General features: G+C 39.5%; 1 protein-coding gene across 1 annotated transcript in view; it reads left to right on the plus strand.

Moving 5' to 3' along the window:
* Nucleotides 1–13,466, plus strand: part of LOC135480097 (neuronal calcium sensor 1-like) — a 29,688-nt gene that overhangs the window by 14,651 nt on the left and 1,571 nt on the right. The window contains exons 4-6 of the mRNA XM_064759851.1: nt 9,606–9,695; nt 10,971–11,049; nt 12,155–12,321. Coding sequence (XP_064615921.1) covers nt 9,606–9,695; nt 10,971–11,049; nt 12,155–12,321 — 336 coding nt within the window. The remainder of the gene's footprint in view (nt 1–9,605; nt 9,696–10,970; nt 11,050–12,154; nt 12,322–13,466) is intronic.

A 13,466-nucleotide genomic window follows, 5' to 3' on the forward strand; every position in this document is an offset into this window, starting at 1 on the left:
ACAGTGGCAATCTTCCTCATTCTCAAAGGTTGGTTTGTGCAGTGGAGTAATTTATTGCTTTTGAACTTTGTGTTTTTTGTGGAGTTAAAGCTTTTGCAGTGTTATCATGCCAGGTCATTCGTCAAACTACACCCATTATGATGGACGGTTCAGGAAGTCTCGCCACTTGCAGATCAGCCCAGATCGAATTTCCATAGAGCGTGACGTGGAGGTTTGCTCACGGGCAGGTCCATGGAGCACAGTGCCTAAACCTTATACGTATCGCGTTGTCGGACAGAATGGTTCTGGTGAAAGCAAGAAGTCAGGCAAACTGACGGCAGGTACAAACACGGTGACAGAGGAGAAACTTTTCAGCACTGTTCAGAGAGCTCACGATTTGCGGAACACTCGCAGTTCAAAGAGAGATAACCACAGAGGAACCCCAAGATCCCGCTCCGCCCACAGCTGTGTTTGGCACCCTGACCCACACAAGGTCTATGGCAGTCAGGCCATCCGCCCAGAGCGCCTTGGCAACATTGTCCAGCGCCTCACGATGCCAACTATCGCAAGCCGTGGAGGTGTGGATCTTGCTGATAAAAAATTCATCTACATCCCGCCTCCCAAGTGTAAAACGTTCATTATCATTCCAGAACTGGAGACGAGGTTCTTAGGCCGAAAGGTGGACCGAGAACAGCTCAACTCCATCGTGGAAAGGCTTTCCCGCAGAACTCAAGCCACCAATGCTCGCTTCGCCATGGACCCTCATTCCTGGTACGATAATTCACCCTGGGCGGAACGCCATCGTGCCCAAACTGCCATGGGTTTGCGCAGCGGATTGTGTCATTAACATTTTCTATTGCGGACTTCTGCTGAATAACAGGTTAAAGTTCCATTTGCAATGGATTGTTCAGGATAGCAGTGTAGTGATTGTATTGAAAACATCTGTCTAACTCTTTTGTTGAATCAAGTATGTGTCTAGGAAAATGCTGTATATTTGACAAACATGCACAGTTTGTCCCATGACTTAGTCACTAGTACCTGTTTTTCTTGATTCGGAGAGTTCTATTGATCTTTGTAATAGAAAGATATTTTAAGGTGTGTTTTGGAAAGTAACATGATATGTGTATCCAACTGAAAAAAAATGCAGATATGGTACGTGAAAAATTGCTAATAACAGAAAGTATTTAAAGTAATACATTCACCTTGAGAAAGCCATGTTCTTGCTTCATGCATATGGCTGCTGAACAAGGTCACAAGGTGGAGTCCAGTTGTTGTGGCTTCAAAAGCAGCTGGGACGAGCACTGATCTAGTGTCAAACTCTGTGCCTTGAAAGTAAGGTGAAATGATAAAGATGTAGCTAGTCCTGATTGCTTTCCTGAATTGTAAGAAATAAAATGCAATAAATAAAAACTGCTCTTGTATGATTCAGAGGTCAATATGGAAACCAAAATTTTCTGTCCATTTAGCCTCATGGTGACATCACTCGGGTTGAACACATTTTAACCAACCACAATGGTGAATGCCTTAGTTAACGTCACATGTTTGCTAATGAAATCAGACTGTTAGTATTTACCAATAATAACTCAAATTATGACCTTTCAGTAAATAGCTCTCTGATACATATTCTATTTATGGTGTTAAAAAGATGTACTAAAGTTTGTGAATATTATAGTGCAGATGACTCGGTTCATAAATTTGAGGAACTTCATTGCTGATTTTGAATGGTAACAAGTGCAGATGTACAAGGCTGATATTTTTGGCTAGATATTTTAATTTGTGCTATATGTGGATTTACACTGATGGATTTTTGACCAAAACTGTCTTGTATAGGCTCATCGTGATGAGAGGGGCATGCATGCTAAAGGACATATGTATAGACGTGTACTTGACGGTATTAAAACTGTGTGACATTTTGTGCACCATGATTATGCAATGTGCAGTACACATGCATATATAAATATAGTGGCCAATTCTTATTTCTGAAATGTTATAGTCACTGGGGTGTTTTTGAACTTTGGAACTCTTATTATTTGTCAAATAAATTACGTTGTAGAAATTTACAGCTTGCTTCAGCATATTTTTAATATCTTAATTGCAGGGCCGAAAGCTTATTCACACCAAAAATAATGAGGATGGTTTAAAAGTGTTTTGCTTTACCTGAAACGTATTAGTTTGTTAAAGATTTTATTCTAAGAAAAAGAACTTAAAAAGAGCTTCAAAAATCAGTGTTTGGAGTGTCCTGCTGGTTTAAACAGTTAAGCGCTGGCTTGCTGTGACTGTAAAGCCTTTGATTAATGAGTTTGTGTGCTGGAGTCCATCTCTAGCTGATCTGATCTCCGAAGGGTGGAGGTATTCTCCCAAGCACTCTGGTTTACTTTACCAGGCCATAAACCTGAAGTGGAAAATTCTTTAGTAAGATGTTAAACACTATAACCAAATAAATACGTAAACACATCAACCGGTGCGTATGTAAGTTGTGTTGAGGTCTGCTTTCGCATGTCGGACATTGATTGCCCACCTTTGATTGTCCAACATTGATTGACCAAAATTGTGAATAAAATAATCCTTTATTGTCACTCCAAATATTCTTTCTTCCCTTGTCTCTTGGCATGCAACTCATTCTCTCCATGGTTGCATGATTTAACATGATATGTGAGGTGATAAAAAAAAAAAAATTGACTATCATTCACATAAAAACAGTGAAGACTCCGTTTCTTCTTCCTGTTTCTTCTTCGGAAGTTATGTGTATTTGTTTTTCCAAAGGCTCTATTTCAATGAAAAGCTTTCACCATGCAAAATGAGATACATGTAGTCCTACCAGACTATTTTAGGTGAGAATACTTGGTAGGAGCGTCGACTTTGTGAAGCCAGTTTATTTAAGCATGGAGGGCTTCCGTGGCTCGGCTAGCGCAGCGTAATGACCCAGGAGTCTCTCACCAATGCCATCGCTGTGAGTTCAAGTCCAGCTCATGCTGGCTTCCTCACTGGCCGCACTAGGGAAGGTCTGCCAGCAACCTGCATAAAACACCAATCAAATAAATCAATAAATAAATAAATATTAAAGCATGTGATGTGTCGATTTCCAGCCTTTGCTCATTATGAGCACAATACAAGGCCTCTTTAATGGATTTTTGTGTTGCAGTATATTGCAGTGTAATCAAATGACTGTTGAGGTAATCTCAAACTCTTGTGGGTTTAACAAAGTTGCGAGTTTAAAGTTGTGCTGGATCAGTTTGCAATTGAACATCAGATCAGTTTGCGATTGAACATCAGATCAGTTTGCGATTGAACATCAGATCAGTTTGCGATTGAACATCAGATCAGTTTGCAATTGAACATCAGATCAGTTTGCGATTGAACAACAGGCAGGTTGTCACGGACACCTGCTGTAACAATTGGACCGTGTCTGATTTGCTAGCTGCCACCACATTTCTATACTCACCAGTCTTCTATAATTATATATGGCAATATCAATTTTATGTTGTGTTTATGTGTGAGACAACACTAAAAAATGAAATAAAAAGAATATTGAAAGTCCACCTTTTTATTTTGTACAGTCTTGATATTTTTGATTATTTTTCCTGTTTTTCAAGGCTTTTTGATCACGTAATTATACATGTGTCTTCAACAGAAAATAAAATTGCTGGGACACTAACTCTAGAAATTAGACAAGTTCTCACTAATTTGGCTGCAGCTTTAAGTCAGCAGATTTATCAGGCAGGGCGATGGTGGCACAGGGTGAAGTTACCCATTTTTTTGCTCCACCCAGAGACAAATAGGATTACACGTTCCATCTTGTAGAAGGATTGCATGTGATATCATCCTAGACCTTCATCAAAGATATGTTCATTGGACATGAACGGGCCAACTCTCCAAAAAAAAAAAATAAAAATAAAAAGCATTTTGCTAGTTTTTTCTTTTATTTCTCTCAAAGTGTGAAATTCTCTAAAATCCATATCAGTTTTATTAGCCAGAGTGTTCTCTACAGACATACCATATGTATTTTTTATGAATAGAATAGGATAACTCCCAACAAAGAAGTTTTAAAGAATGGCCCTAGCAGAACAAAAGCTTGTCAGCCATATTGGATAAATACGTGAACAAGGGGCACACTGCACCAATGTGGCTGCCAGATGTATTTTTGGGTACATATATATGTATAGACATGTTGATTATTCAAATTGCCCCTCTATAAGTAAAAACTTCGTGCGTACACTGTTTAAGACCAATCCAACTGAAACACATTGAAATATCAATCCAATATAAATTCTACATCCAAATAGAAAACGCCACTGTCTCGTGTGGGATTCAAATGGAAGTTGTTATTGGCAAAGGGAGCATTTCTTTCATCATAATGTCACATCAGTTATTGGCCGTGCTTTAAGGCAAGTCTATCTTTGTACCTTCAGGGGGTACCATTATGTACAGTTTTCCTAATGGTTTGTTTTCTCCCTAGTTGAACATAGGTGATACATGTACATGATACAGGATACAGGTATTCGTGGCATTATTTCCTCACCACATATGCGCGTTCTGTGCTACATGTATTCGTGGTGTTATTTCCTCACCATATATGTGAGTTCTGTGCTACATGTATTCGTGGCGTTATTTCCTCACCATATATGTGAGTTCTGTGCTACGTGTATTTGTGGCATTATTTCCTCACCACATATGCGCGTTTTGTGCTACATGTATTCGTGGCGTTATTTCCTCACCACATATGCGCGTTCTGTGCTACATGTATTCGTGGTGTTATTTCCTCACCACATATGCGCGTTCTGTGCTACACGTATTTGTGGCATTATTTCCTCGCCACATATGTGCGTTCTGTGCTACATGTATTTGTGGCATTATTTCCTCACCTCATATGCGCGTTCTGTGCTACATGTATTTGTGGCATTATTTCCTCACCACATATGCGCGTTCTGTGCTACATGTATTTGTGGCGTTATTTCCTCACCATATATGCGCGTTCTGTGCTACATGTATTTGTGGCATTATTTCCTCACCACATATGCGCATTCTGTGCTACATGTATTTGTGGCATTATTTCCTCACCACATATGCGCGTTCTGTGCTACATGTATTTGTGGCATTATTTCCTCACCACATATGCACGTTCTGTGCTACACGTATTTGTGGCGTTATTTCTTCACCACATATGCGTGTTCTGTGCTACATGTATTTGTAACATTATTTCCTCACCATATATTTGCGTTCTGTGCTACCTGTATTTGTGGCGTTATCTCCTCACCATATATGTGCGTTCTGTGCTACCTGTATTTGTGGCGTTATTTCCTCTCCATATTCTGTGCTAGATGTATTTGTGGCGTTATTTCCTCACCACATATTTGCGTTCTGTGCTACACGTATTTGTGGCGTTATTTCCTCGCCACATATGCGTGTTCTGTGCTACATGTATTTGTGGCGTTATTTCCTCACCACATATGCGCGTTCTGTGCTACACGTATTTGTGACGTTATTTCCTCACCACATATGCGCGTTCTGTGCTACACGTATTTGTGACGTTATTTCCTCACCACATATGCGTGTTCTGTGCTACATGTGTTTGTGGCATTAGTTCCTCGCAACACGTGTACATTCTGTGCTACCTGTATTTGTGGTGTTATTTCCTCTCCATATTCTGTGCTAGATGTATTTGTGATGTTATTTCCTCACCATATATGTGCGTTCTGTGCTACATGTATTTGTGGCGTTATTTCCTCACTATATATGTGCGTTCTGTGCTACATGTATTTGTGGCGTTATTTCCTCACCACATATGCGCGTTCTGTGCTACATGTATTAGTGGCATTATCTCTTCACCGCATATGCACGTTCTGTGCTACACGTATTTGTGACGTTATTTCCTCACCACATATGCGCGTTTTGTGCTACACGTATTTGTGACGTTATTTCCTCACCACATATGCGTGTTCTGTGCTACATGTGTTTGTGGCATTAGTTCCTCGCAACACGTGTACATTCTGTGCTACCTGTATTTGTGGTGTTATTTCCTCTCCATATTCTGTGCTAGATGTATTTGTGGCATTATTTCCTCACCATATATTTGCGTTCTGCGCTACATGTATTTGTGGCGTTATTTCCTCACCACATATGCGCGTTCTGTGCTACACGTATTTGTGACGTTATTTCCTCACCACATATGCGCGTTCTGTGCTACACGTATTTGTGACGTTATTTCCTCACCACATATGCGTGTTCTGTGCTACATGTGTTTGTGGCATTAGTTCCTCGCAACACGTGTACATTCTGTGCTACCTGTATTTGTGGTGTTATTTCCTCTCCATATTCTGTGCTAGATGTATTTGTGATGTTATTTCCTCACCATATATGTGCGTTCTGTGCTACATGTATTTGTGGCGTTATTTCCTCACTATATATGTGCGTTCTGTGCTACATGTATTTGTGGCGTTATTTCCTCACCACATATGCGCGTTCTGTGCTACATGTATTAGTGGCATTATCTCTTCACCGCATATGCACGTTCTGTGCTACACGTATTTGTGACGTTATTTCCTCACCACATATGCGCGTTCTGTGCTACACGTATTTGTGACGTTATTTCCTCACCACATATGCGTGTTCTGTGCTACATGTGTTTGTGGCATTAGTTCCTCGCAACACGTGTACATTCTGTGCTACCTGTATTTGTGGTGTTATTTCCTCTCCATATTCTGTGCTAGATGTATTTGTGGCATTATTTCCTCACCATATATTTGCGTTCTGCGCTACATGTATTTGTGGCGTTATTTCCTCACCACATATGCACGTTTTGTGTTACATGTATTTGTGGTGTTATTTCCTCACCATATATGCGTGTTTTGTGCTACATGTATTTGTAACATTATTTCCTCACCGCATATGCGCGTTCTGTGCTACATGTATTTGTAACATTATTTCCTCACCATATATTTGCGGTCTGTGCTACATGTATTTGTGGCGTTATTTCCTCACCACATATTTGCGTTCTGTGCTACATGTATTTGTGGCGTTATTTCCTCACCACATATGCGCTCTGTGCTACATGTATTTGTGGCGTTATTTCCTCACCACATATTTGCGTTCTGTGCTACATGTATTTGTGGCGTTATTTCCTCACCATATATTTGCGTTCTGTGCTACATGTATTTGGGGCGTTATTTCCTCACAACATATGCACGTTCTGTACTGCATAGATTCGTTTGTTTCTGTGCTGAAACTTTCCATTAGAATATCATCCCGTGTTCCAAGCAGACCCCAAAACACCTTTCTAAAGTCAGTAAAGCTCTCAGTATCCAGAAAAAAGATCAGGCTTGTCATGGACAAAATTTATGGTCAGATAGGATAGGTGTAGGAAATCTCAAGGTATCCTACATGTAAATGAGCGGAACAGGGTAATGTCTGGGTATGTACTGTATTAAAGATGTCTACAAGTAAAACAGGGAAATAGGTACATGCAGTTACTAGTATATTTATGGTACATGTAAGTCAGTATCAGACCTGTCAAGGTAGCACCACCTCTAGTGTCAGCTTTCAATCTGCTGGTGATTAGAGGTAAATTTGGTGTTGGAAGTTTAATGACTGTCAGTCTGAAATTTTGCCTCCCACAGGCCCCGTTACCTCACACTCCAGTGTTATTAATTGCCAAGGTAGATAAAATTTCAGCGTTAAGAGTTCAGGATAGAGGAGTGATAGGGTGATATGGCATTGGTGAAGGCCATACCACTTTTATTTTGAGTTTATTGCCTAAATTTACGAACTAGTATATTTTGATTATCTTGCTCATAGATCACATTGGGTGACATGAGTGAACATAGAATTGCTATATGTGCAGTCTATGTTAATGGCTACCTGTCTTTCACCTGGCAGGAGGGCATGCGTACTTGTATCTGTACAAAGCACATGGGAAGGTTTTGACAGCATGAACTTGGCAGAAGTCGTTGGATTTAATTAATAACCCTGGGCACTCTGATTTCCTCAGTCCATAAAACTGACCTCCATTATGTGCTGTTTTTCATGAAATATGATAGAGTATTTCCTGAATGCACCAATCTAATGAGGTGTCCTGTAGAATTTACTTGGATTGGCCTTTTTAATACGAGACAACTTCAGATCAGATGTACACATTTAATTATTTGATTATCCGAGCTGCTCCTCTAGTGCTGTATCCTGTAGCACAATTATCTGAACTGAGAAAACATAAGACACACGGGGTCTCTCTTTTTTTGTTTTGGTTTATCATACCCAGTCTTTTGAAGTTGCAGTATATTAAAGTTGGGAGTCATTTTACACATGATCTACAAGTACATAGAATCAATACCATTCTATTATCTTCAGACAAATCAGACAAATACTGAAGTTCATTTCATTCCTCTAGACATAAATAATTGCAGTATATAATGTGCTGTTTAATGTATATCACCTGGACGATGTTTATCTTTCAGAGTGATATAGCTACCAGTACCTATATTACAAATTAGCTTTTTGTGTGTGATATGAGTAATTTATTGTAATGTCTGTGGATCTAGTGACACCACCCCCCCCCCCCTCCCCGCCTGCTTTGATATAATACCCATGTTTTACCTGAATATCTAAAACCAAATATGACAGGGTTATAATAAAGTCAGAGAGACCAGATTTAGAGATGAAACTCGACAGTGAGGTGCACAAGCTATTGAATATGTACACGTATACATATACACATATAGTTAAAAATTAAAAAAAAAAAAACCCTATTTCCTCAACCTTTTGGCATATGAAAGAGCAACTTTCAATACATTGCTCATTTTAAATTTTTTTAAAAACTACATTGGTTGGATTTTCCAGTTTCAGGGCTTCAAAAGAAATTCAATTTTATCAGTCTACACAAAAAAATGCCTTCAGTATATATTTGAACATATTCACTTTCCAAACATGTGAAAAGGCTGAAAAATTTATACACTACATGTATAAACTACTCCATTCCTTGACTTTACAGGTGTCAGTAAAAAACAAAAAAAAAAAAATCAGCTGAAAAAAAGCTGATATTAGGGCCTGAATGTTGCGTATTTTATATGTCTACTCTATAATAATATTTGTAATTTGTCTGAAGTGTTTGTCTTGGCACAACCACTTGGCTCCTGGACCAAAGTGACAACAGCTAGGCTTGGCCCTTGGCTGTGCATTGTCAAGTCTGTTCCGTACATGTACAGTGCTCCTGGCAAATAACTGTGGTTTCCTTCAGTTTCATTCTGGCAAATAACTGGTTTCCTTCAGTTTCCTTGTGGCAAATACCTGTGGTCTCCTTCAGTTTCCTCATGGCAAATAGCCACAGTTCCCTTTGGTTTCCTCCTGACAAATAGCTGTGATTTCCTTTGGTTTCCTCCTGACAAATAGCTGTGATTTCCTTTGGTTTCCTCCTGACAAATAGCTGGTGTTTCTTCCTGGCAAATAGCTGTGGTTTCCTTTCATTTCCTTTGGCTTCTTACTTATTTTACATGTATATAAGATGGTCTGGAAGCCTAGAGATGGTTGTGTGTTCTCTCGGGGAAAATTATTGTTCGTATACAATATTCTTGAGTATGGCATGAAGGACCAATCAAATATATGTACATCTTTTCCCTTTCCTGTTTTTTTTTTTCCAGGAATTCCAGAAAATCTATAAGCAATTTTTCCCGCATGGAGATCCAAGCAAATTTGCTGCCTTTGTCTTCAATGTCTTTGATGCCAACAGTGTGAGTATTGGATTAGCATCAGTATCTAAACATAACGACTATAATTCGGAAATCCCCAGCAAATATACACCAACAAGATTTTGCTCATGCGTATGCAACTTCTTGCTTTCTTAACACCTGTTAATTAACTATTTGGAAGTTGTATATCCATAAAGAACATCAGGGTGAACCCTGGTCTAGTGGTTAGCGTGTCAGTCACCAATGTGGCTGCTGTGACTTCATGCCTAGCTAATGCTGGTTTCCTGTCTGGCCGTACATGGAAGGGTCTGCAGCAGCCTACAGATGCTCATGGGTTTCCCCCAGTTTCTGCTCAGTTTCCTCCCACCATAATGCTGGGAGCTGGTCTTCTAACTGAAATATTCTTGTGTACAGCATAAAACACCGATCACATATATAAATCAGTAAATAAATAAAGAACATGTGGTTAGTGTACTTCCTCACCAAATTTTAATTACCACATTATGGGCATATTGTTGCCTCCCGCTATAAAATTTGTTTAGATGTACCCGCAGGTGATAAAACACGTTGAGTGATACTTGTACAGCCATAATGCAGAAAACTTCTATATATAACTGCTGGCTGAATCAAATACTGGTTAAAGGTGTGTCAGTAGTTCTACATTTCTGCAGACTTTCTGAAGTGGTGAACATACTTCATAGCTCTGTTGACAGTGCGCTGACGAATTAAGAGCTTTTATAGCTGAAGAGTCGATGATTTGTCTTCATGAGAAGCAGACTTAAACTGGTCCTTCCTGAACATCTGTTGTTACGTGCAGTAGATGCAGACAGTATCTGTGACTAGACAAAATGGTTGATTTCAAGCTCAGGTTATCAGTATTTACTGTATTTCTCTTAAAGGTTTGGTATGTAAAAACGGACATTCAGAAACATATTAATGTCTTAAAATGACACTTTTCAGGGTTTTTGTTTAGAATTGGAGAAGGAGGTCAGAGCTCAAAAGTAGGCAGCTGAAAGTAATTATGCCACAATTACTATTGATTTAAAAACAGTAATAATATTCAAAGTAGGCAGCTACCGGGAAAGCAGTACTTACAACTGTCTGCAGCCTGCTGCTTGCCCTCTTTGAACACCCTGACTTTTGATCAACTCTTCATAAACCACTCAGACAAACTCAGAAGAAGCGAAATACAAAACTCTGACTTGGATATTCAAATTTTAGGTAAACAAAATTTTACTAACTGAAACAAAATTAAAAGCTAATTGAAAGGAAAGTGATTTTCATTCTTTGATACTTATTATTTTTGTGCTTTTTCAGGATGGTTATATTTCTTTCAAAGAGTTTATTCGTGCCTTGTCCATAACCTCTCGTGGGTCCCTGGATGAAAAACTAGAGTGTAAGTAGTGTGTTGTGTGAAAACTGGAGTGTAAGTACCATGTCCTGTGAAAACTGGAGTGTAAGTACTGTGTTGTGTGAAAACTGAAGTGTAAGTACTGTGTCGTGTGAAAACTGGAGTGTAAGTACTGTGTTGTGTGAAAACTGGAGTGTAAGTACTGTGTCGTGTGAAAACTGGAGTGTAAATAGTGTGTCATGTGAAAACTGAAATGTAAGTAGTGTGTCGTGTGAAAACTGGAGTGTAAGTAGTGTGTCATGTGAAAACTGGAGCATAAGTAGTGTGTCATGTGAAAACTGGAGTGTAAGTACTGTGTTGTGTGAAAACTGGAGTGTAAGTACTGTGTCGTGTGAAAACTGGAGTGTGAGTAATATGTCGTGTGAAAACTGGAATGTAAGTACTGTGCTGTGTGAAAACTGGAGTGTAAGTACTATGAAAACTGGAATGTAAGTACTGTGAGAAAAACTGGAGTGTAAGTGGTATGAAAAACTGGAGTGTAAGCACAATGAAAAACTGGAGTGTAAGTACTATGAAAAATCTGGAGTGTAAGTACTGTAAAAAGAATGGGCTGTAAGTGCTGTGAAAAAGGGGAGTGAAAGCATTGTGAAAATTTCAAGGATAAGAACTGTGAAAACTGGAGTGTAAGTACTATGAAAACTGGAATGTAAGTACTATAAAAAAACTGGAGTGTAAGCACTATCAAAACTGGAGTGTAAGTACTATCAAAACCTGGAGTGTAAGTAATATCAAAACCTGGAGTGTAAGTACTATGAAAAACTGAAGTGTATTTACTATTGAAAACTGGAATGTAAGTACTGTAAAAAAGCTGAAGTGTAAGCTCTATGGAAAACTGGAGTGTAAGCTCTATGGAAAACTGGAGTGTACTATCCCTTGTCATACCTGAAGTATAAGTACTTTGAAAAACTGGAGTTTTAATACTCATTAAAACAATGTTCATTAAAGTGGGAATAAGTTTTGGAAGCATAACTTCAGAGTAAATATATTTTTAGGTAATTTAAAGCATAAATATTATACATCAGTGTCAGAAATGAAAGGTCAATGTTGGAATATGTTGGTATAAGGTTTTGTATGATATGTGATTACCCAGGGGCTTTTGCACTGTATGACTTGGACAAGGACGGTTATATTACTAAGGAGGAAATGGTGGCCATCGTGGATGCGATATACTGCATGGTGGGAAATCTGCTCGACCTTCCTAAAGACGAAGATACACCTGAGAAACGTGTCGACAAGATTTTCTCCCAGATGGATATTGTGAGTGAGATCAAGTTGGGTATAGGGGCCTCTGTGGGCGTGGAGGTTAGCACACCAGCGCAGCGTAATGACCCAGGAGCCTCCCACCAATGCGGTCGCTGTGAGTTTAAGTCCAGCTCATGCTGGCTTCCTCTCTGGCTGTAAGTGGGAAGGTCTGATAGTAGCCTGTGGATGCTCGAGGGTTTGAGCGCGGTGTTTTCTCCTACCATAATGCTGGCCAGCATCGTATAAGTGAAATATTCATGATAACGGTCTAAACACCAATTAAATAAATAAGAAAATAAATCAAGTATGATGCCAAAGTTTAATTATGGAATATGCGTAAAAGCCATGTTCAGATTGTTACAGCGCTTACTTGCTGCCACTATCAGGCACTCGATCAGTGAGCTCACATGTTCAAATCCAGGTCTTGCTGTTTTGGCTGAGTTGGTATAGAGTCCGCTTTGGAATCGGTAGATCCAGGATCAATCCTGGATCGAGTCACACCTAAGACTTAAAAAGAGGAAGTTGTAACTTCCTCACTTGGCGTTCAGCGTGAAGAGGATAGTGCAATGACTTGTTGACCCGTATCAGTATAATGGCTCGGGCGGTGGGGCTTACTTGCCTTCGGGAAGTCGTCTCAGTGAAGCAGCACTAGATAAAAGAGAGGTGGGAATCCAGCCTGCAACAAGGAGGCACATTACATACATCCTAAGGATTCCTTCATCGTCATATGACTGAAAAATTGTTGAGTACGACGTTAAACCCCAAGCACTCACTCACTCACTCACTTACTGTTTGGCTGCAGTTTTAAGTCAGGAAGTTTGTGAGCTACCTGGTTTTAAGATCAGTAGTCTGGTTCCTTCCACCGATAAACCTGACAGTCAAGTGAAGAATTGTTGAGAAGTGTTAAACAGCAATCCAGTAAATAAATAAATTTGTACCGTATCAGACAAAATACCCGCTTTTCATTGGACAACTACGGTCACGTGAGGTACTGATATATTCTTGAATCCTGCAGACGAGGTTAAATGTGCCTCCAGGGTCGGTTATCTCCCTTTGTTGCGTTGTGAATACATCGGTCTTCTGTGCTGAATTGATGGGTCTTTGCAGGATAAATTCATTCCGTAATACTCAGTGATAGGATACGGAAATATATGGTACCC

This window comes from Liolophura sinensis, chromosome 13, assembly GCF_032854445.1.
Source record: "Liolophura sinensis isolate JHLJ2023 chromosome 13, CUHK_Ljap_v2, whole genome shotgun sequence".
NCBI lineage: Eukaryota > Metazoa > Mollusca > Polyplacophora > Chitonida > Chitonidae > Liolophura > Liolophura sinensis.